This window comes from Bufo gargarizans, chromosome 3 (genome assembly GCF_014858855.1).
Source record: "Bufo gargarizans isolate SCDJY-AF-19 chromosome 3, ASM1485885v1, whole genome shotgun sequence".
NCBI lineage: Eukaryota > Metazoa > Chordata > Amphibia > Anura > Bufonidae > Bufo > Bufo gargarizans.
Genome location: NC_058082.1, coordinates 6615220 through 6637765, shown reverse-complemented (window position 1 = coordinate 6637765; position 22546 = coordinate 6615220). Strand labels below are relative to the sequence as shown.

At 48.2% G+C, this 22546-nt stretch overlaps 1 protein-coding gene across 4 annotated transcripts in view; it reads right to left on the bottom strand.

Annotated features, from left to right (window-relative positions):
- Positions 1-22546, bottom strand: part of LOC122930744 (NACHT, LRR and PYD domains-containing protein 12-like) — a 170488-nt gene that overhangs the window by 35393 nt on the left and 112549 nt on the right. For all 4 annotated transcript variants that reach the window (XM_044284316.1, XM_044284318.1, XM_044284317.1 and 1 more), the window contains one exon: positions 12009-12179. In XM_044284316.1, coding sequence (XP_044140251.1) covers positions 12009-12179 — 171 coding nt within the window. The remainder of the gene's footprint in view (positions 1-12008; positions 12180-22546) is intronic.

Genomic DNA, 22546 nt, shown 5'->3' with positions numbered 1-22546 from the left:
CATACAAGCAGTCCCTTCTCATATTCAAATCCTCACTCACTGATGCAAAACAGGCCTACTTCTCATCTCTCATATCTTCCCTGTCCCACAGCCCTAAACAACTTTTTAGCACTTTTAACTCCCTACTCTGTCCCCCAGCGCCCCCACCCTTTCCTTTCTTCTCAGCTGAGGACTTTGCCAAAAATTTCAAACAAAAGATAGTCCACATAAGAGAAAGCTTTACTACACAGTTCCCACAGACCCTCTACACAACTGCTCGGTCCTCTTCTCCCAAAACCCGCTCCTCCACCATTACAGAAGAAAAACTCTCCACTCTACTCTCCAAATCTCATCTGACCACCTGTGCACTTGACCCAATCCCATCCCACCTCATCCCTAACCTCACCGCAGTGTTTATTCCAGCCCTAACTCATCTCTTCAACCTATCACTAAACTCTGGTGTCTTCCCCTCTGCTTTTAAACATGCTACCATTACACCCATCCTCAAAAAGCCTTCACTTGACCCATCTTCCTTGTCCAGTGATCGCCCCATATCACTTCTTCCGTATGACTCAAAGCTACTTAACCACCTCCGGACCGCCTAACGCAGATGTGCGGTCCGGAGGTGGCAGGGCTGCGCACAGTCACGCATATACGCGTCATCTCGCGAGACGCGAGATGACGCGAGTATGCGCCCGCGTGTGCGCAGTTCGCGCCGGCATTTCATCGAGAGGTATTTCGTCAGCAACCTGCCAGCCAATGATCGCGGCTGGCAGGTTGCTGATTTTTAAAAAATCCAATCAAAGTGCCAGATAGCAGATCATATTTGTAAATATGATCTGTTATATGGCTGCCTGCTCCTCTGCTGGTTCTTTTCGTCGGTTGGATCCAGCAGAGAAGCAGGCTTCACAGTGAGTACACCAACACTACACACTTAGCCCCAGATCACCCCCCTGAACCCCAATTAACCCTTTGATCACCCCTTTGATCACCCCTGTCAATCACAAGTGAAAAGAAAAAAGTCATCAGTGCAAACTGTCACTTTTTTTTTCACTGTTATTGACCGTTAGGTTTTAGGTATAGTTTAGGTCCCTTGGTTAGGTAGTTAGCGATCAGTTAGCGCCCAGCCCACCGCACCGCAGTCCGTTATTCGCTGATTAGCATATCGCTAATCAGCATTTGTACTTTTATAGTATCTGGAAGTGATCAAAACTGATCACGGTCAGATCTATAATAGTACTAGTGTCACTTTAGTTCGCCCTCCACCCAAAACGCAGTGTTTGCCCGATCAGGCCTGATCGGTCGCCCACACGTGCGTTCGCCCACACCCGCCCCACCGCAGTGACAAAAAAAAATTTTTTTTTGATCACTGCACATTCACTTTACACGCACTGCGGCGATAAAAAAATCTGTTTTGATATTTTTTATCAACCGCAGCGGCCTCCGGTACTTCGCTAGCCTCCCCTTTGTAAGACAGGCTTGCTTTTTTTTTCTTGGGTAGTCTCAGGGAATACCCCTAAATTTAGTTGCCCACATGTCTAACAGGGGGTATTCTTCTGAAGAGGCCTACAGGCTTCTGACCCAGTCGGATGAGGAGTGGGAACCCTCATCTGATGAATCCAGCGGGTCAGAATACGAACCTGTAGAAAGCAGTGGCTCTCTGACCCAAAGTTCGTACGAGGAGGCTGAGGTCCCTGATACCACCAGGCGTACCCGGCCCCGTGTCGCTAGACCGCAGGTTGCGCAGGATCCGCTTCAAGAGCAGCAGAGTGGGGCTGGTGCTGTCGGATTACGTGGTGAGGCATACACCAGCAGCCCAGCCCTTCCTGGACCTAGTACCAGCACTGCCGTACAACATGGTGAAGTGGCGAGCACCAGAAGGGCAGTTGAAGCTGGTACGGTGGCACGTGCAGTAGTGACCCCGTCGCAGCCACCGCAAAGACGTGCCCGTAGAGCCCCTAGAATCCCAGAGGTGCTAGCAAACCCTGATTGGCAGTCCCCAAATTCAGCCGCACCTGTAGTTTTCCCTTTCACTGCCCAGTCTGGAGTTCGGGTTGAGACGGCTCAGATCGGTTCGGCCCTGGGATTTTTTGAGCTGTTCTTGACTGCGGAGCTTTTAGACATAGTTGTGGCCGAAACAAACAGGTATGCCACACAATTTATCACCGCTAACCCGGGAAGCTTTTATGCCCAGCCTTTCCGGTGGAAACCAGTCCAAGTTTCCGAACTTAAAACTTTTCTGGGCCTCCTCCTCAACATGGGCCTGACAAAAAAGCATGAATTGCGGTCATATTGGTCCACGAACCCGATTCATCACATGCCCATGTTCTCTGCTGCTATGTCCAGGGCACGTTTTGAGGCCATCCTGCGTTTCCTGCACTATAGTGACAACACCGCCTCCCGTCCCAGGGGCCACCCTGCTTTTGACCGGCTCCACAAAATTCGGCCCCTCATAGACCATTTCAACCAGAAATTTGCAGATATTTATACCCCAGAGCAAAACATCTGCATAGACGAGTCCCTGATACATTTTACCGGGCGCCTTGGCTTCAAACAATACATCCCAAGCAAGCGCGCCCGGTATGGGGTCAAATTGTATAAGCTCTGTGAAAGGGCCACAGGCTATACCCACAAATTTCGGGTCTATGAGGGAAAAGATCAGACCCTGGAGCCGGTCGGTTGCCCTGACTACCTGGGGAGCAGTGGGAAGACAGTTTGGGACTTGGTGTCACCCTTATTCGGCAAGGGGTACCATCTTTATGTGGACAATTTTTACACAAGTGTGGCCCTCTTTAGGCATTTGTTTCTAGAACGGATTGGCGCCTGTGGTACCGCGCGAACTAGTCGCGCGGGCTTCCCCCAACGGCTCGTTACCACCCGTCTTGCAAGGGGGCAGAGGGCCGCACTGTGTAACGAAGAACTGCTCGCGGTGAAATGGAGAGACAAGCGTGACGTTTACATGCTCTCCTCCATTCACGCAGACACGACAATACAAATTGAGCGAGCAACCCGTGTCATTGAAAAGCCCCTCTCAGTCCACGACTATAACCTCCACATGGGAGGGGTGGACTTCAATGACCAGATGTTGTCTCCGTATTTAGTTTCCCGCAGAACCAGACGCTGGTATAAGAAGGTGTCTGTATATTTAATTCAATTGGCTCTGTACAATAGTTTTGTTCTCTACAGTAAGGCTGGGAGAACTGGATCCTTCCTCAAATTTCAGGAAGAGATCATCGAGAACCTCCTGTATCCAGGAGGTTCCGTGGCCCCAACCACCAGTGTAGTTAGCCGTCTACACGAGCGACATTTCCCCAATGTCGTTCCTGGTACCTCAACCCAACAGTCACCCCGAAAAAGATGTCGTGTCTGTAGCAGGAGTGGAATAAGGCGTGACACCCGCTATTTCTGTCCTGACTGTCCGGACCACCCTGCCCTATGCTTTGGAGAGTGTTTCCGGAAGTACCACTCACAGGTACACTATTAGCATAGGGATCATCTCACCAGGACAGGCACACAGGGCTATTAGGGCCCATTCACTCACTGCTGCTGCAAACGTCTCCTTTCACATGGGACAAAGTGCATAACGCACTTCGCCACATCTTTGGGCGATTTGCGCTTTGCACATTGACCCATGGGGAAGGAGAGGTTTGTTCTATAAAGGTAAAAAAAAAAAAAAAAAAAAAAAAAAACACACCAGTAAGCAAACACGTTAATATTCAGTTAAAAAAGTTAAAGTTTATATGTTCTGTTGCAAAGTTAATAAAATTATTGCGTTGCGGCCTGGTTTTTTCATATTTTTTTTTTTTTCTTTTTTTACCTTCCAGGTGGACCAACCGATTGACTAACTGCAGCACCGATGTGCATTCTGACAGAAGCATTGCGCTGCTGTCAGATTACACGCAAGTCGGTGTATGCGGCGCTGCAAGACGGGATTTTCTCCTCTGCAGTGACAGATACGTTTGCCGAGGCATACGAGCTGAGGAGGAGGCGGCGTTCCTATGCTTTGGCAAGCACTTTGTATATATATATATATAAAAAAATTTTTAAAAAAATCCCGGCAATGATTTATTCATCCACATCGATTGATGTGAATGGAGAAATCTGGTTTGCCCGGGCATACGAGCTAAGTGGTTATGGATGTAGGGCGGAGCTCCTATGTCCTCCATTTTTTTTTTTTGGCAGAGATTTTTTCATCCACATTGATCGATGCGAATGAAGAAATCTGTGCCGTTCATTTTTTTCTTTCAGCCCAGAGGCTGAACGGAAAAAAAAATCTCATTACCTGTATGCTCAATATAAGGAGAATAGCAGAAACTCCTAATGCTGGCCATACATGTAATGATTGCGGAGACCCTCAAATGCCAGGGCAGTACAAACACCCCACAACTGACCCCATTTTGGAAAGAAGACACCCCAAGGTATTTGCTGAGGGGCATATTGAGTCCATGAAAGATTTAAATTTTTGTCCTGAGTTAGCGGAAAGTGAGACTTTGTGAGAAAAAAATAAATAAATCAATTTCCGCTAACTTATGCAAAAAAAAAAAAAATTCTATGAACTTGCCAGGCCCCTCATTGGATACCTTGGGGTGTCTTATTTCCAAAGTGGGGTCACATGTGGGGTATTTATACTGCCCTGGCTTTTTAGGGGCCCTAAAGCGTGAGAAGAAGTCTGGGATCCAAATGTCTAAAAATGCCCTCCTAAAAGGAATTTGGGCCCCTTTGCACATCTAGGCTGCAAAAAAGTGTCACACATCTGGTATCGCCGTACTCAGGAGAAGTTGGGGAATGTGTTTTGGGGTGTCATTTTACATATACCCATGCTGGGTGAGAAAAATATCTTGGTCAAATGCCAACTTTGTATAAAAAAATGGGAAAAGTTGTCTTTTGCCAAGATATTTCTCTCACCCAGCATGGGTATATGTAAAATGACACCCCAAAACACATTCCCCAACTTCTCCTGAGTACGGCGAGACCAGATGTGTCACACTTTTTTGCTGCCAAGGTGGGCAAAGGGGCACATATTCCAAAGTGCACCTTTCGGATTTCACCCGTCATTTTTTACAGATTTTGATTGCAAAGTACTTCTCACACATATGGGCCCCTAAATTGCCAGGGCAGTATAACTACGCCACAAGTGACCCCATTTTGGAAAGAAGACACCCCAAGGTATTCCGTGAGGGGCATGGCGAGTTCCTAGAATTTTTTATTTTTTGTCGCAAGTTAGTGGAATATGAGACTTTGTAAGGAAAAAAGAAAAAAAAAATAATCATCATTTTCCGCTAACTTGTGACAAAAAATAAAAAATTCTAGGAACTCGCCGTGCCCCTCACGGAATACCTTGGGGTGTCTTCTTTCCAAAATGGGGTCACTTGTGGCGTAGTTATACTGCCCTGGCAATTTAGGGGCCCAAATGTGTGAGAAGTACCTTGCAATCAAAATGTGTAAAAAATGGCCTGCAAAATCTGAAAGGTGCACTTTGGAATATGTGCCCCTTTGCCCACCTTGGCAGCAAAAAAGTGTGACACATCTGGTATCGCCGTACTCAGGAGAAGTTGGGGAATGTGTTTTGGGGTGTCATTTTACATATACCCATGCTGGATGAGAGAAATATCTTGGCAAAAGACAACTTTTCCCATTTTTTTTATACAAAGTTGGCATTTGACCAAGATATTTCTCTCACCCAGCATGGGTATATGTAAAATGACACCCCAAAACACATTCCCAAACTTCTCCTGAGTACGGCGATACCAGATGTGTCACACTTTTTTGCTGCCAAGGTGGGCAAAGGGGCACATATCCCAAAGTGCACCTTTTGGATTTCGCAGGCCATTTTTTACACATTTTGATTGCAAAGTTCTTCTCACACATTTGGGCCCCTAAATTGCCAGGGCAGTATAACTACGCCACAAGTGACCCCATTTTGGAAAGAAGACACCCCAAGGTATTCTGTGAGGGGCATGGTGAGTTCCTAGAATTTTTTATTTTTTGTCACAAGTTAGTGGAATATGAGACTTTGTAAGAAAAAATAAAAAAAATAAAATCATTTTCCGCTAACTTGTGACAAAAAATAAAAAGTTCTATGAACTCACTATGCCCATCAGCGAATACCTTAGGGTGTCTACTTTCCGAAATGGGGTCATTTGTGGGGGTTTTCTACTGTTTGGGCATTGTAGAACCTCAGGAATCATGACAGGTGCTCAGAAAGTCAGAGCTGTTTCAAAAAGCGGAAAGACCGGAATTAGACTTACCGGTAATTCTGTTTCCATGAGATCATCACGACGGCATACAAGGAGATTGACCCCTGACCTCTGTAGGGGCAGGAACAGAGAAAGGTTAAATACCCTCCTCCCACCACCAACACCAGTGTTTCCAAAATCACACAGAGCAACCCGGTGGTGGAGAACAGTAAAAAAACAAGAAAAAAGGTATTACTCCATACCTTCTAGAGACCTGGGTAGGTCAAATAATTTGAATCAAGGGAGGGAATAACGTGCCGTCGTGATGATCTCATGGAAACAGAATTACCGGTAAGTCTAATTCCGGTCTTTCCATAGCATCATCACGACGGCATACAAGGAGATATAAAAAATATATCAGTTAAGGGGGGGCTACAGCCTGGAGGACTTTCCGCCCAAAGGACAGATCAGATGATCTGGAAAGATCCAGGCGATAGTGCTTTATAAAGGTATGAATGCTGGACCAAGTGGCAGCACAACAGATTTCCTCCAGAGAAGCCCCAGCTCTCTCAGCCTGAGAGGAGGACATGGCCCGGGTGGAATGGGCCCTAATGTGGACTGGACATGTAAGATTTTGTAATTGATAACAAAGACTAATAGTTTCTTTGAGCCATCTGGCTATAGATGACCGGGAGGCTTTCTGGCCCTTAAGTCTTCCTCCAAAGAGAACTAGTAGGCTGTCCGACTTCCTAAACTTTTCCGTCACAGTGATATAGTTTAAGACTGCCCGTCTAACATCCAGAGAGTGAAATGTGGCTTCTTTGTCATTAGCAGGGTGTTGACAAAAGGAAGGTAGGGTAACTTCCTGGCTCCGATGAAAATTTGATACCACTTTGGGGAGAAAACCAGGATCCAGACGGAGAATTAATCTATCATCTAGAATACGGAGGTAGGGTTCCCTGATCGATAGGGCTTGCGATTCTCCTACTCTGCGGGCCGAAGTTATCGCAATTAAGAAGGCCGTTTTCAAGGACCATAATTTTATAGGACAGTCAGACATGGGTTCAAAGGGCGGTAAGGTAAGGCCTGTAAGAACGATGTTCAGATCCCAGGAAGGGACACGAGCGGTGATCGTTGGGCGGAGCCTCGTCGCTGCCTTGATGAATCTTTTGATCCAACGATGACCGGCTATATCTTGGTCAAAAAAACAAGCCAGGGCTGAGATCTGGACCTTCAAGGTAGAGGGCCTAAGTCCCAGATCTAGACCTCGCTGTAGGAAGTCCAGTATTCTTTGGATGTTAGGTTTATGTAAATGTATCGATTCATCCCCACTCCAAGAACAAAAACGTCTCCAGATCTTAAGGTAGATCGCTGACGTTACCTTCTGCCTGGAAGCTTTCAGAGTAGCAATAACTTCGTTTGATAGTCCCTGAAGTTTCAGGGTTTGGAACTCAGGATCCAAGCTGCTAATTTCAGAAACTGCGGGTTTGGGTGTAGAACTGGGCCCTGCTGGAGTAGGTCCTCCCGTACCGGAAGGGGCCATGGATCCTGTAGAGAAAGTCTCTGGAGAGATGAGAACCAACTTCTCTTTGGCCACAGGGGAGCGATCACAATCACCGTGGCCTTGTCCTGGAGAACTTTCTGCACCACCTTCGGGATTAGAGGAAGTGGAGGGAAGGCATAGCATAGATTCCAATGCCAACGGATGGCGAAGGCATCTAATGTATGAGGCCTGTCCCTGGGGTTTAGGGAACAGAATGTTTCCACTTTTGAGTTGGCCCTGGTGGCGAACAGATCTACGTCGGGCAACCCCCATTTCCTTACCACTAACCTGAAGACTTCTGGACTTAGAGACCACTCTGTGTGATCGATCCTGTGGCGGCTGAGAAAATCTGCTTCTTGATTTAGTATCCCCCTCAGGTGAACTGCCGATACAGAGGCCACCTTCTGTTCTGCCCAAGCAAAGATCTTTGTTGCCAGCGCCTGAAGGGTTACGGACCGGGTTCCCCCCTGATGGGAGAGGTAGGCAATGGCTGTAGTGTTGTCCGATAGCACCTTTATATGATGATGACACAACATTTCCTCTGCCGCCCTCAATGCTTCCCAGACTGCTCTTAGCTCCCTGAAATTTGATGATTGGGATCTGATCGAATCTGGCCAAGTGCCCTGAAATATACGGTCCCCGACCTTTGCGCCCCAGCCGGACAGACTTGCGTCTGTTATTACCTGCAACTGGGGAGTCTTCTGCCAGGGATTTCCCCGGGATAGGTTCTCGTGGTTTTTCCACCAATTTAGGGACTGCAGAATCCGAGATGGAGGACTTACTTGGCGATCTAGAGAGGATTGGCACCTGTTCCAGACACTCAGTATCCAGGACTGAAGGGGTCTGAAGTGTATTTGACACCAGGGGACTGCCGGAATACAAGATGTCAGCAGACCCAGCATGCTCATCGCCTCTCTGATAGAGCAAGATCTTCTCTTTTGAAAGGACCTGACCTTTTGTTGGAGAACTGATATTTTGTCCCGAGGTAGGAACACTGCTTGCTTTCGGGAGTCCAGGATCATACCTAAGAAACTAACTTCCCTTGAGGGGGTGAGGACGGACTTTTCCTCGTTTACGATCCACCCCAGGTCGTCTAGGATGCAGAGAAAGACCTTCAGATTTGAATTGATTTGGCTGCGACTTTCGCTGACCAGAAGGAAATCGTCCAAATAGGGGATTATCATGAGTCCCTGTCTTCGGGCGAAGGCAACCATCTCTACCACCACTTTGGTAAATATTCTCGGGGCAGACGAAATCCCGAAGGGAAGGGCTCTGAACTGGTAGTGATGGACGTTTCCTGATATATCCTGGAATGCAAACCGGAGAAAACACTGGGAGCTGGCGTGAATGGGAATATGGTAATAAGCGTCTCGCAGGTCTATAGTGCACATGAAGACGTCTTTGCTTAACAGAGGGATGTAGGAGCCTGCGCCCTGCCGTAGCTGCACTGAGCATGGAGCAAGAGCCCGCTCCTCCTCTCCCCCCCCCTATATCATCGTGGGAGAGGGGGATCAACAGACTCCCTGACCCATTCATAAATACCCCCGAAGGGGACTCACAGTTAGAAGCGCTGGCGGCGGCTCAGCTCTGGGGGACCGCTCCGGTACCGACATGGTCGCCTCTTCCGAAAGGTAAGGGTTCCGCACAGTGGGGGACCGATCCTGGGAGCGTTTGTCCGGAGCAGGCCTCGGTTTTTAAATTAAGCTCCACGCTGCCGCCACTGACGTCACTTCCGGGTCGCCGGCCGTGACGTCATACATATGCGCCGGCGCGCACCCAGCTGCCGCGATGATGCCGGAAGGGAGACTGCGCCAGGGAACAGGCCCCGAAAATCGGGACGAGGTAGAGCCCCACACCCCTGCCCAGCGTTAGTACTGGACCGCGGGAGGGCAGGGGGACGCCATGCAGGATGCCGGCGATTTCTTAAGGTATCCACGACTGAATTCCTAGCTTCATCTCCCTGCATACAGGGAGACCTTTCTCTGCCCTGTCCTCTGTAGGGACAGGAAACACTGGTGTTGGTGGTGGGAGGAGGGTATTTAACCTTTCTCTGTTCCTGCCCCTACAGAGGTCAGGGGTCAATCTCCTTGTATGCCGTCGTGATGATGCTATGGAAATTCACATTTTTGCACCATAGTTTGTAAATGCTATAACTTTTACCCAAACCATTTTTTTTTTGCCCAAACATTTTTTTTTTATCAAAGACATGTAGAACAATAAATTTGGTGAAAAATTTATATATGGATGTCGTTTTTTTTTTTGCAAAATTTTACAGCTGAAAGTGAAAAATGTCATTTTTTTGCAAAAAAATCGTTACATTTTGATTAATAACAAAAAAAGTAAAAATGCCAGCAGCAATGAAATACCACCAAATGAAAGCTCTATTAGTGAGAAGAAAAGGAGGTAAAATTCATTTGTATGGTAAGTTGCATGACCAAGCGATAAACGGTGAAAGTAGTGTAGTGCCGAAGTGTAAAAAGTGCTCTGGTCATGAAGGGGGTTTCACCTAGCGGGGCTGAAGTGGTTAAACAACATGTCCATTCAGAACGGTCCTCCCACCTCTCCTCCGCCTAGGCTCCCTCTTTGACCGCCTACAATCTGGCTTCCGACCCCACCACTCGACCGAGACTACCCTTACCAAAGTCACCAATGACCTACTGACAGCCAAAACCAAGAAACAATACTCTGTCCTCCTTCTCCTTGACCTGTCCTCTGCCTTCAACACTGTTGACCACTCCCTTCTGTTGCAAACTCTCTCATCTCTTGGCATCACTGACCTGGCCCTCTCCTGGATCACATCATACCTCACAGACCGGATGTTTAGTGTCTCCCGCTCCCGCACCACCTCCCCGTCTCATTCCCTCTCTGTTGGTGTCCCGCAAGGCTCTGTCCTAGGACCCCTGCTCTTCTCTATCTACACTTTTGGCCTGGGACAGCTCATAGAGTCCCATGACTTTCAGTATCACTCCTACGCTGACGACACACAAATCTACCTCTCTGGTCCAGACATCACCACCTTACTATCAAGAATCCCACAATGTCTATCTTCTATATCATCCTTCTTCGCCTCTCGCTTTCTTAAACTTAACATGGATAAGACAGAATTAATAATCTTTCCCCCATTTTGTTCAACCCCCCCCCAACAGACCTGTCTATCAAGATCAATGGCTGCACACTCTCCCCAGTCAACAAAGCCCGCTGCCTTGGAGTGACCTTGGATTCTGCGCTTTCCTTCCGACCACACATCCAAGCCCTTTCCACCGCCTCCAACTCAAAAACATCTCCCGCATCCGTGCTTTCCTTAACTTTGAATCTGCAAAAATACTTGAACATGCCCTCATTATCTCACGCCTAGACTACTGCAACATTCTCCTCTGTGGACTTCCATCTAGCACTCTCGCACCCCTCCAATCTATCCTCAACTCTGCTGCCCGACTAATCCACCTCTCACCCTATTACTCCTCTGCTTCTCCCCTCTGCCAATCCCTTCACTGGCTCCCCATTGCCCAACGAATTCACTTCAAAGTACTAACAAACACATACAAGGCCGTCCATAACCTGTCCTCTCCCTACATCCATGAGCTACTTTCCCGATACATCCCCACACGCACTCTCCGATCTTCACAAGACCTCCTTCTCTCCTCTCCTCTTATTGCCTCTTCCCACAATCGACTCCAAGATTTCTCCCGTGCATCCCCCATACTCTGTAACTCGCTACCCCAACATATCAGACTCTCACCTACAGTGGAATCCTTAAAAAAAAAAACTGAAAACCCACCTCTTCAGACAAGCCTACAACCAGTGACCCTGCTGCCTCTATACCGCCATGGCCCGCATCACCTGCACCTACTGTGTCCTTCTCCCATATCATGTAGATTGTAAGCCCTCACGGGCAGGGCCCTCTCTCCTTCTGTACCAGTCTGTAACTCATCTTGTTTATGATAAGTGCAATTGTCTGTATTATGTATGTGCACCGCCTATCATATGTAAAGCGCTATGGAATGAATGGCGCTTTAATAATAAATAATAATAATAATAATCAGTGATGTGGAGAGAAGATGATAAATCTGCTGCAGATGACGCTTCTATACAGACTGTGCCGACATCAGGGGCGCAGGTAAGGGGGCCGGTGGCCGCTGACACCACTAGACCTGGGGCATTAGTCAGACATTAGTAGACGTCACATATCAAGGAGCGGTCAGCAGTTTATCTTATAGACATAACAATGGTGCGGAGCATAAAATAGAATAAGCTCCATGTATAACGTGTGCCCCACATGTCTCCGTCCTGTACACATCTCTTATACTCACTGTAATGTCTCTATCCTGCCGGCCGGACTGGACAGAGCCTCCATCAAGTCACCGAAGTGAGGACCAGACAGACGGTTATGAGACAGGTCCAGTGTCTTCAGGGACTGGTTATTCCTTATTACAGATGCCAACTGGATGCAGGAAGTGTCTGGTAGATCATTACCACGCAATCTGTAAGAATAAGAAGATGAGATGTGGGTGAGGCGTCCACAGAGCGTCAGTATAAAGTCTGTAGATTGTGACTGTGGAGAGAAAATGTCCCCGGCTGTTAGTAAAATCCATAAATGTCATCACTAGAAGCCGCCTCTTGTGTGTGGTGGATGTCAGGAATGGCGGCAGCTGTATGATATGTCCATGTCCTAGAAATCCAGAACCCTGAGGAGTGTCCTCACTTTATGGCATGTCATAAATCAGTGATGATGGCAGCACATGAATGTACAATAGTCATAAAGCTGGAGGAACTTGTGTCAGCGTCATCAGCTGCTGAGAGCTCTCCTTCGTCCATCATCTGTGGCCCTCAGTCTGTGGCCCCTGTGGCCTCCATTCTCTTTCCATCACCATCTATTGTGGCCCTCAGTCTCCTTCCTCCACCATCTATTGTGGCCTCCATTCTCCTTCCTCCACCATCTATTGTGGCCCCTGTGGCCCCCGTTCTCCTCCTCACATTACTACAGGACACATGTGGCCCTCGCTCAGTCAGTTATTTGGGGGATGGATTATTAGGAGACATTACACTACATTCAGGGTTTCTCTGGATTCTGCTGGTATTGATTATTACTTATTGATAACGAGCAGTAATCGTCTCCATTCTGAGTAAATTACAGCCGGGGTCATCAGTAATAATACCGCCATACAGCTGTAATGTAGCACAGGCAGAGATGAGCGCTCTATGGCGGTAAGGGCTCATGTACATATTACAGCTCTGTATAACCTGGGAGTTGCTCAGACCCATAATCCGCCCCATAGAAACAGATGTGTCCTTCCTGTCCCTCCAGATGTCTCTCAGGACATATGACACCTCCTCCATGTGGAGGCACAATGCAGGTTCTGATGAGGTCAGTCCGGGAACACTTACCTGTGTGTTATCCGGGGAGGGGGTCACTGCTCCCATTATGTGTTATACAGCGGGGGCAGGTATTACTGATAGCGCTGCTCTTCTCAGACATGAAGGACATTACTGACTGTGTTTTCATCAACTGATGTGTTAAAGGGATCATCAGAACCTTTATGTTATCATATAGGGGTCTGCTGAAGAACGTAAAGAGGTTTTCCAGGAACTGGATATTGATGTCCTACCTCCAGGACACGTCATTAACATGAGATCTGTGGGGGTCCAACTCCTGGCACCTCCCAGCTGTACTCACCGGAGCTCAGGAGAGCGCTGCCACCTCCTCACAGCTCACCAAGTACAGAGCAGTACAGTGTATAGTGGATGTGTTTGGTATTACAGAGCAGTACAGTGTATAGTGGATGTGTTTGGTATTACAGAGCAGTACAGTGTATAGTGGATGTGTTTGGTATTACAGAGCAGTACAGTGTATAGCGGATGTGTTTGGTATTACAGAGCAGTACAGTGTATAGCGGATGTTTGGTATTACAGAGCAGTACAGTTTATAGTGGATGTGTTTGGTATTACAGAGCAGTACAGTGTATAGCGGATGTGTTTGGCATTACAGAGCAGTACAGTGTATAGCGGATGTGTTTGGTATTACAGAGCAGTACAGTGTATAGCGGATGTGTTTGGTATTACAGAGCAGTACAGTGTATAGCGGAAGTGTTTGGTATTACAGGGCAGTACAGTGTATAGCGGATGTGTATGGTATTACAGAGCAGTACAGTGTATAGGGGATGTGTTTGGTATTACAGAGCAGTACAGTGTATAGCGGATGTGTTTGGTATTACAGAGCAGTACAGTGTATAGTGGATGTGTTTGGTATTACAGAGCAGTACAGTGTATAGCGGATGTGTTTGGTATTACAGAGCAGTACAGTGTATAGTGGATGTGTTTGGTATTACAGAGCAGTACAGTGTATAGAGGATGTGTTTGGTATTACAGTGCAGTACAGTGTATAGCGGATGTGTTTGGTATTACAGAGCAGTACAGTGTATAGCGGATGTGTTTGGTATTACAGAGCAGTACAGTGTATAGTGGATGTGTTTGGTATTACAGAGCAGTACAGTGTATAGCGGATGTGTTTGGTATTACAGAGCAGTACAGTGTATAGTGGATGTGTATGGTATTACAGAGCAGTACAGTGTATAGTGGATGTGTTTGGTATTACAGAGCAGTACAGTGTATAGCGGATGTGTTTGGTATTACAGTGGGTGGGGGAGGGGATTGTCCGGCAGACCCGTCCTATTTACCATTTTCTATGCCTGTTTCAGCGGCTCAGTAGCGGTCTTACACTTAGGACTGGCGCTGGATGCCCCGAAGTTAAGGAGAGGCCGACGCTTATTCATAACTTCAACGGATTTACCGCCAGTTTACGGCTTTATTAATGTTAATAATAGAACCCAGGATTAGGGATTATTCTGGATTACAGTGGTACTATACCTACTATACATGAAAAATGGAAGGTCTTTGTGCACATATTTGATCATATGTGTGTCGGGCCCATCTACCGGCGTCAAGGCGGTTTCCACAGATAGGTACCTAACACTAACAGAACTGCCTCTCCTGGGCCTGACCTAAGCCTGTTAGGGTGAGCTGCCGGCATGCTAGCCTTATGGATGTGCACCTGTGACTTTGGATGTTATAGTCTATAGTGTCTTGTAGAGCTTTTAAGAAAGACGTGTAAAACGCCGGTCTTAATAAATTGGCGCCTAAGTGCTCACCCAGCGCCGCTGCCTCTTTAAGCACCTGATAGGCAGGGTGTCGGGGGCCCCCACCTGTCAGATATTGTTCCTGAGGACAGGCCATCAATATCAAAGTCCCAGAGAAGACATTTAAAATGCAGATACTTTTCAGCAGTTCTCTCCTATGACCGGGACCACATCACTGAAAATCAGACTTACCGTATTTGACAATTTATAAGACGCCCTTTTAGTAAGAAAAAAATCTTGCAAAAAGTGTCTTATAAACAGCAGTCAGGGAGATCCAGCACGGCCAGACCCTGACTGCTTCATTAGTGATCAGGCAGAGCGCACATACAGATCTGCCTGATCAGTGAGAGATCCGGCAGGCAGGAGAACCATCCGTTCAGTGCATGCGGGAGGAAGGTCCTACACTGTACTGAAAGGAGATGAAAACTACAGCTTAAGGACCTTTGATGATGTCATCAATAAGATGAGCCAGAGCAGGAAGACTGTACAGCTGACACTGGTGTAGGGAGATGTGAGGTTTCAGTAAAGATGCTAAGTGTGTATGTGTAGCAGAGCTGTATGTGTGTAACAGAACTGCATGGGTGTAGTAGAGCTGTATGGGTGTAGCATTGCTATGTGTGCATGGCAGAGCTGAGTGTGTATAGCAGATCTGTGTGTGTGTATAGCAGAGCTGTATGTGTGTAGTAGAGCTGTATGTGTGTATAGCAGGGTTGTTGTCGCACACAAATACTTAAAAATACCCTAGCAGGAGAAGCAGCGTGGCCGGACACCACAGAGCAGTGACAGGAGACACATTTATTTGGAGGTACATTAATGAGGGGACCACATGCACCATCGCTGGTTGTTACACCTGAAGTTCCGGACCTCGACTCCTCCACTTCACTAAACCACATTCCCTTCATAGAGGATCTAGAAAATGCGTTTTCTTATTTTCCAATGTCTAAACCTGGGGTGCGTCTTATAAAGGGAAAATCCAGTATATGACATATAATACTATATATTGTGTAGATGATAATACCGCCATACTGTGGTCACATGACTCGCTGCTCATGTAATACTAATAGATGGATGTGTCCACCCTCGTGTGAAGGTCTCCAGTTTCTCATTATATCAATGTCAGGAAATGTCAGGAAAACCCTCGGCAGCCGCAGGTCCCCTGACAACCACTAGGTGGCGCACACAGACTCATGTAGCAGGAGATATCCTCTCACTGAGAGCCCTGTCACCTGTCTGAGCCGTATATTATACCTGTACTACAATATAAAGTACCGCTACATACTGCACTCGTCATGCCACATCACAGTGTGGCACATCAGAAGCTTTAACCCCTTCAGGACCAGCCTAATAGAGGAAATGCTGGGGCACTAATAGTGATACAGATGCAGAGACGCGTTCTCTACTGGAGCCTGATATGTGATGATGTCACGTGTGTTTATAGACGTGTCACAATGTAGGTTGTGATGTGCGGCTTTATACTGTGACACGTCGCAGGCGGACAGCGTGCAGAATGCTGCTGAAGCCTCCAGCTTTACATGCCGATACATACGAGATCACAGGCGGCCACAAACTGCAATCTGCAGCGCCCTCCAGAGGCCGCGGTCACACACAGCTTTTACTGGGGCCCGATATGTGATGATGTCACGTGTGTTTATAGACGTGTCACAATGTAGGTTGTGATGTGCGGCTTTATACTGTGACACGTCGCAGGCGGACAGCGCGCAGAATGCTGCTGAAGCCTCCAGCTTTACATGCTGTAAGGAAACCAAGTATTTTTAAACCACATTCGGTTCGGAATGCCAATAACTTATTAAGATGATTCCCTTAATAAAGCATGCGAATACCCAAACATCAGCCGAATTCCAGAAGAAGGGTACAAATAGAACACTCTTTAATTAACACACAGGCTTTTATGCAAGTCCCCATGCAAGGGGACATCCCACAGGGAGGGACACAGTATAGCCAATCAAGTACAATGGAAACATAACACCCTTCCAGCATAAACATACAATGCCCTCCCCTAGTCCTGGAGATAATCAAGCCTGATAAAGTAACAACTTGATTATTTGTAGGCAGAAAAGTCACAGTTTTCCCCAATATCTGGGACACCCCTTTATACATGAGGTATCCCCACACATCATATTTCCCCTGATAGCCCCGATCTGGGTGATCAACATATTCAAATTTCACCCCGATCGGTTTAGAGGTTCTCAAAGAAACATGGAAGTCTTCTGTGACCGGTTCACCCTGGGTGGGCTGCCCAAAATGGTTCCATAAGTTTGGGTGTCTTTGCCGGTCACTTTAGAACAAGGGAAAAATGAATAAAGTACCGAATAGCGCTCTTCTAGAAAATGCGGTACATATAGATCCAGCGTTCGGTAGTTACACCTACCTAATGGCATAGGAAGAAATATTGAAAGAAAAGGGGGATTTCTTCACACTGCTCCCCTATAAGTCCATAGGTCGGCATACCCGCCTAGACCCTGTCGGGTTGGCTTGGGGATGTCCGAGAAAGTTATTTCAAGAGTCCAGTTCGGTCTGTCGGGACAGACCGTCTGCATTACCGTTTTGTTTGCCCGGACGGTATTGCATTGTAAAGTTGTAGGGCTGAAGGGCTAGGCTCCACAATAATAGCCTGGGGTTGTCACCAGCTACCCGGTTTAACCACACAAGGGGGTTGTGGTCAGTCATAAGGGTAAACGGCCGTCCATACAGATAAGGCTAATGTTTCTTGGTGCCCAAACTAGGGCTAGGCACTCTTTCTCCACGGTGGCATAGCTTACCTCTCTGGGCAAAAGTTTACGGCTGAGGTATGCCACCGGGTGTTTCATGCCGTCGTACCCCACTTGGCTCAACACGGCTCCCAACCCAAACATGGAGGCATCTGCGTGGACAAGAAATTGTTTAGTGTGGTTGGGTGCTGCCAACACAGGAGCCTCGCTTAATGCTTCTTTAAGTTTCTGGAAAGTGTCCGCACACTCTGGGGTCCAGGTTACCTGTTTTGGTAAGGCCTTTTTGGTAAGGTCGGTGAGAGGTTTGGCCAGGGCGCTATACTCTGGGACAAATTTTCGGTAGTAACCGGCCGTCCCTAAAAAGGCTAATACCTGGGTTTTGGTACAGTGTTGGGGCCAATTAGCTATGGCCTCTACTTTAGCCGGCTCTGGACGATGCCTACCAGTACCTACCCTGTGGCCGAGATATTGCACCTCGGCCATGCCTACATGGCATTTGTCCGGTTTCAAGGTGAGACCTGTGAGATGAATTCGTTTGAGTACCCTGGACACGTGATCCAGGTGATCCTCCCATGTGCGGCTATAGATGGCAATATCACTAGATATGCACATGCAAAGTCCTGGAACCCCTCCAAGAGCCTATCGGCCATCCTCTGAAAAGTAGCCGGGGCATTTTTCATCCCAAAGGGCATAACCTTGACCTGGTATAGCCCAAATGGAGTGACGAATGCCGACTTTGGGATGGCCGCAGGCTCCAAGAGGATTTGCCAATACCCCTTGCACAAGTCCAGGGTGGTCAAGTAATTCCCCCTTGCCATACGGTCTAATAGCTCATCTATTCTGGGCATGGGGTTGGCGTCAGTTATAGTGCGATCGTTGAGTCTCCGATAGTCTACATAGAAGCGCGTGGTGCCGTCGCGCTTCGGTACTAGTACTACCGGTGGATAGGGATGAGCGAACCCGAACTGTATACATTTTCGTAAAAGTTTGAGTTCGGGTTCGGTGTTCGTCGCTTTCTTGGCGCTTTTTGAAAGGCTGCAAAGCAGCCAATCAACAAGCGTCATACTACTTGCCCCAAGAGGCCATCACAGCCATGCCTACTATTGGCATGGCTGTGATTGGCCAGTGCAGCATGTGACCCAGCCTCTATTTAAGCTGGAGTCACATAGCGCCGCCCGTCACTCTGCTCTGATCAGTGTAGGGAGAGGTTGCAGCTGCAGTTAGGGCGAGATTAAGCAGTGATTAACTCATCAAAAACACTTAATTCAGTGATAGATCTACAGCTGGAGATCATTGAACTGCTGCTATTTAATTGCTCACTGTTTTTAGGCTGCCCAGAGCGTTTTTCAGTCACTTTTTTCTGGGGTGATCGGCGGCCATTTTGTGTCTTGTGGTGCGCCATCACAAGCTGCCACCAAGTCCATTTAACCATCAATAGTGTGGTTATTTTTTTGCTATATCCTACATCAGGGGCTTGGCTCTGCTTGCTATTTTATTGAGGGGTGAAATACAATTGCCAAAATAGCAGTACCCTAAATCTGGTGTTTCTGCTGTGGCTAGCCAATTGTAATACTGTCTGCTGTCTGGCAAAGGATATATTTTTGTTCTGGGTTGAAATACAATTCCCAAATTAGCAATTCCCTGAATCAGTGGTTTCTGCTGTATCAGGCCAACTTTAAATCTATCCATAAAAGGGTATATTAGATTGAAGGTGCGGATAGTGTCATCCTCAATAACTTCACACGCTACCGTGCATTTCCAAGTCTAATTCTGTCCGTAAACGTATACCTGTCACCCAGCGCCTAAATAATAGGCCTACAATTTATATTCAGCTAAATCTGTGGTTACTGCTGTGGCTGGTCAATTCATTTAGTGTCCGCCAAAGCACAGTTTTTGTTCTGGGTTGAAATACAATTCCCAACTTAGCAATTCCCTAAATTAGTGGTTTCTGCTGTATCAGGCCTACTTTAAATCTATCCATAAAAGGGTATATTAGATTGAAGGTGCGGATAGGGTCCTCCACAATAACTTCACACGCTACCTTGCATTTCCAAGTCTAATTCTGTCCGTAAACGTACACCTGTCATCCAGCGCCTAAATACTAGGCCTACAATTTATATTCAGCTGAATCTGTGGTTACTGCTGTGCCTGTATTAGTGTAATACGGTACCTAAATAGATAGCCAGATAGTGTTAGGTGTCTGTAAAAAAAGGCCTGAATTTGAATTCAATACATTGGGCCAAATCATTTTTTTCTTATTGTGGTGAACGGTAACAATGAGGAAAACATCTAGTAAGGGACGCGGACATGGTCAAGGTGGTGTTAGTGGACCCTCTGGTGCTGGGAGAGGACGTGGCCGTTCTGCCACAGCCACACATCCTAGTGTACCAACTACCTCAGGTCCCAGTAGCCGCCAGAATTTACAGCGATATTTGGTGGGGCCCAATGCCGTTTTAAGGATGGTAAGGCCTGAGCAGGTACAGGCATTAGTCAATTGGGTGGCCGACAGTGGATCCAGCACGTTCACATTATCTCCCACCCAGTCTTCTGCAGAAAGCGCACAGATGGCGCCTGAAAACCAAGCCCATCAGTCTGTCACATCACCCCCATGCAAATCAGGGAAACTGTCTGAGCCTCAAGTTATGCAGCAGTCTCTTATGCTGTTTGAAGACTCCGCTGGCAGGGTTTCCCAAGGGCATCCACCTAGCCCTTCCCCAGCAGTGGAAGACATAGAATGCACTGACGCACAACCACTTATGTTTCCTGATGATGAGGACATGGGAATACCACCTCAGCATGTCTCTGATGATGACGAAACACAGGTGCCAACTGCTGCGTCTTTCTGCAGTGTGCAGACTGAACAGGAGGTCAGGGAGGAAGACTGGGTGGAAGACGATGCAGGGGACGATGAGGTCCTAGACCCCACATGGAATGAAGGTCGTGCCACTGACTTTCACAGTTCGGAGGAAGAGGCAGTGGTGAGACCGAGCCAACAGCGTAGCAAAAGAGGGAGCAGTGGGCAAAAGCAGAACACCCGCCGCCAAGAGACTCCGCCTGCTACTGACCGCCGCCATCTGGGACCAAGCACCCCAAAGGCAGCTTCAAGGAGTTCCCTGGCATGGCACTTCTTCAAACAATGTGCTGACGACAAGACCTGAGTGGTTTGTACGCTGTGCCATCAGAGCCTGAAGCGAGGCATTAACATTCTGAACCTTAGCACAACCTGCATGACCAGGCACCTGCATGCAAAGCATGAACTGCAGTGGAGTAAACAAGGAACTCACTCAGGCTCCCCCTGCTACCTCTTCTGCTGCTGCCGCCTTGGCCTCTTCCTCCGCCTCTGGAGGAACGTTGGCACCTGCCGCCCAGCAAACAGGGGATGTACCACCAACACCACCACCTCCGTCACCAAGCATCTCAACCATGTCACACGGCAGCGTTCAGCTCTCCATATCACAAACATTTGAGAGAAAGCGTAAATTCCCACCTAGCCACCCTCGATCCCTGGCCCTGAATGCCAGCATTACTAAACTACTGGCCTATGAAATGCTGTCATTCAGGCTGGTGGACACAGACAGCTTCAAACAGCTCATGTCGCTTGCTGTCCCACAGTATGTTGTTCCCAGCCGGCACTACTTCTCCAAGAGAGCCGTGCCTTCCCTGCACAACCAAGTATCCGATAAAATCAAGTGTGCACTGCGCAACGCCATCTGTGGCAAGGTCCACCTAACCACAGATACGTGGACCAGTAAGCGCGGCCAGGGACGCTATATCTTTCTATCTGCACACTGGGTAAATGTAGTGGCAGCTGGGCCCCAGGCGGAGAGCTGTTTGGCGCACGTCCTTCCGCCGCCAAGGATCGCAGGGCAACATTCTTTGCCTCCTGTTGCCTCCTCCTCCTACTCGGCTTCCTCCTCTTCTTCTTCCACCTGCTCATCCAGTCAGCCACACACCTTCACCACCAACTTCAGCACAGCCCGGGGTAAACGTCAGCAGGCCATTCTGAAACTCATATGTTTGGGGGACAGGTCCCACACTGCACAGGAGTTGTGGCGGGGTATAGAACAACAGACCGACGAGTGGTTGCTGCCGGTGAGCCTCAAGCCTGGCCTGGTGGTGTGCGATAATGGGCGAAATCTCGTTGCAGCTCTGGGACTAGCTGGTTTGACACACATCCCTTGCCTGGCGCATGTGCTGAATTTGGTGGTGCATAAGTTCATTCCCAACTACCCCGACATGTCAGAGCTGCTGCATAAAGTGCGGGCCGTCTGTTCGCGCTTCCGGCGTTCACATCCTGCCGCTGCTCGCCTGTCTGCGCTACAGCGTAACTTCGGCCTTCCCGCTCACCGCCTCATATGCGACGTGCCCACCAGGTGGAACTCCACCTTGCACATGCTGGACAGACTGTGCGAGCAGCAGCAGGCCATAGTGGAGTTTCAGCTTCAGCACACACGGGTCAGTCGCACTGCGGAACAGCACCACTTCACCACCAATGACTGGGCCTCCATGCGAGACCTGTGTGCCCTGTTGCGCTGTTTCGAGTACTCCACCAACATGGCCAGTGGCGATGACGCCGTTATCAGTGTTACAATACCACTTCTATGTCTCCTTGAGAAAACATTCAGGGCGATGATGAAAGAGGAGGTGGCCCAGGAGGAGGAGGAGGAGGAGGAGGAGGAGGAGGAGGAGAAAGAGGGGTAATTTTTAGCACTTTCAGGCCAGTCTCTTAGAAGTGACTCAGAGGGAGGTTTTTTGCAACAGCAGAGGCCAGGTACAAATGTGGCCAGCCAGGGCCCACTACTGGAGGACGAGGAGGACAAGGATGAGGTGGAGGAGGATGAGGCTGAAGCATGTTCACAGCGGGGTGGTACCCAACGCAGCTCGGGCCCATCACTGGTGCGTGGCTGGGGGGAAACGCAGGACGATAACGATACGCCTCCCACAGAGGACAGCTTGTCCTTACCTCTGGGCAGCCTGGCACACATG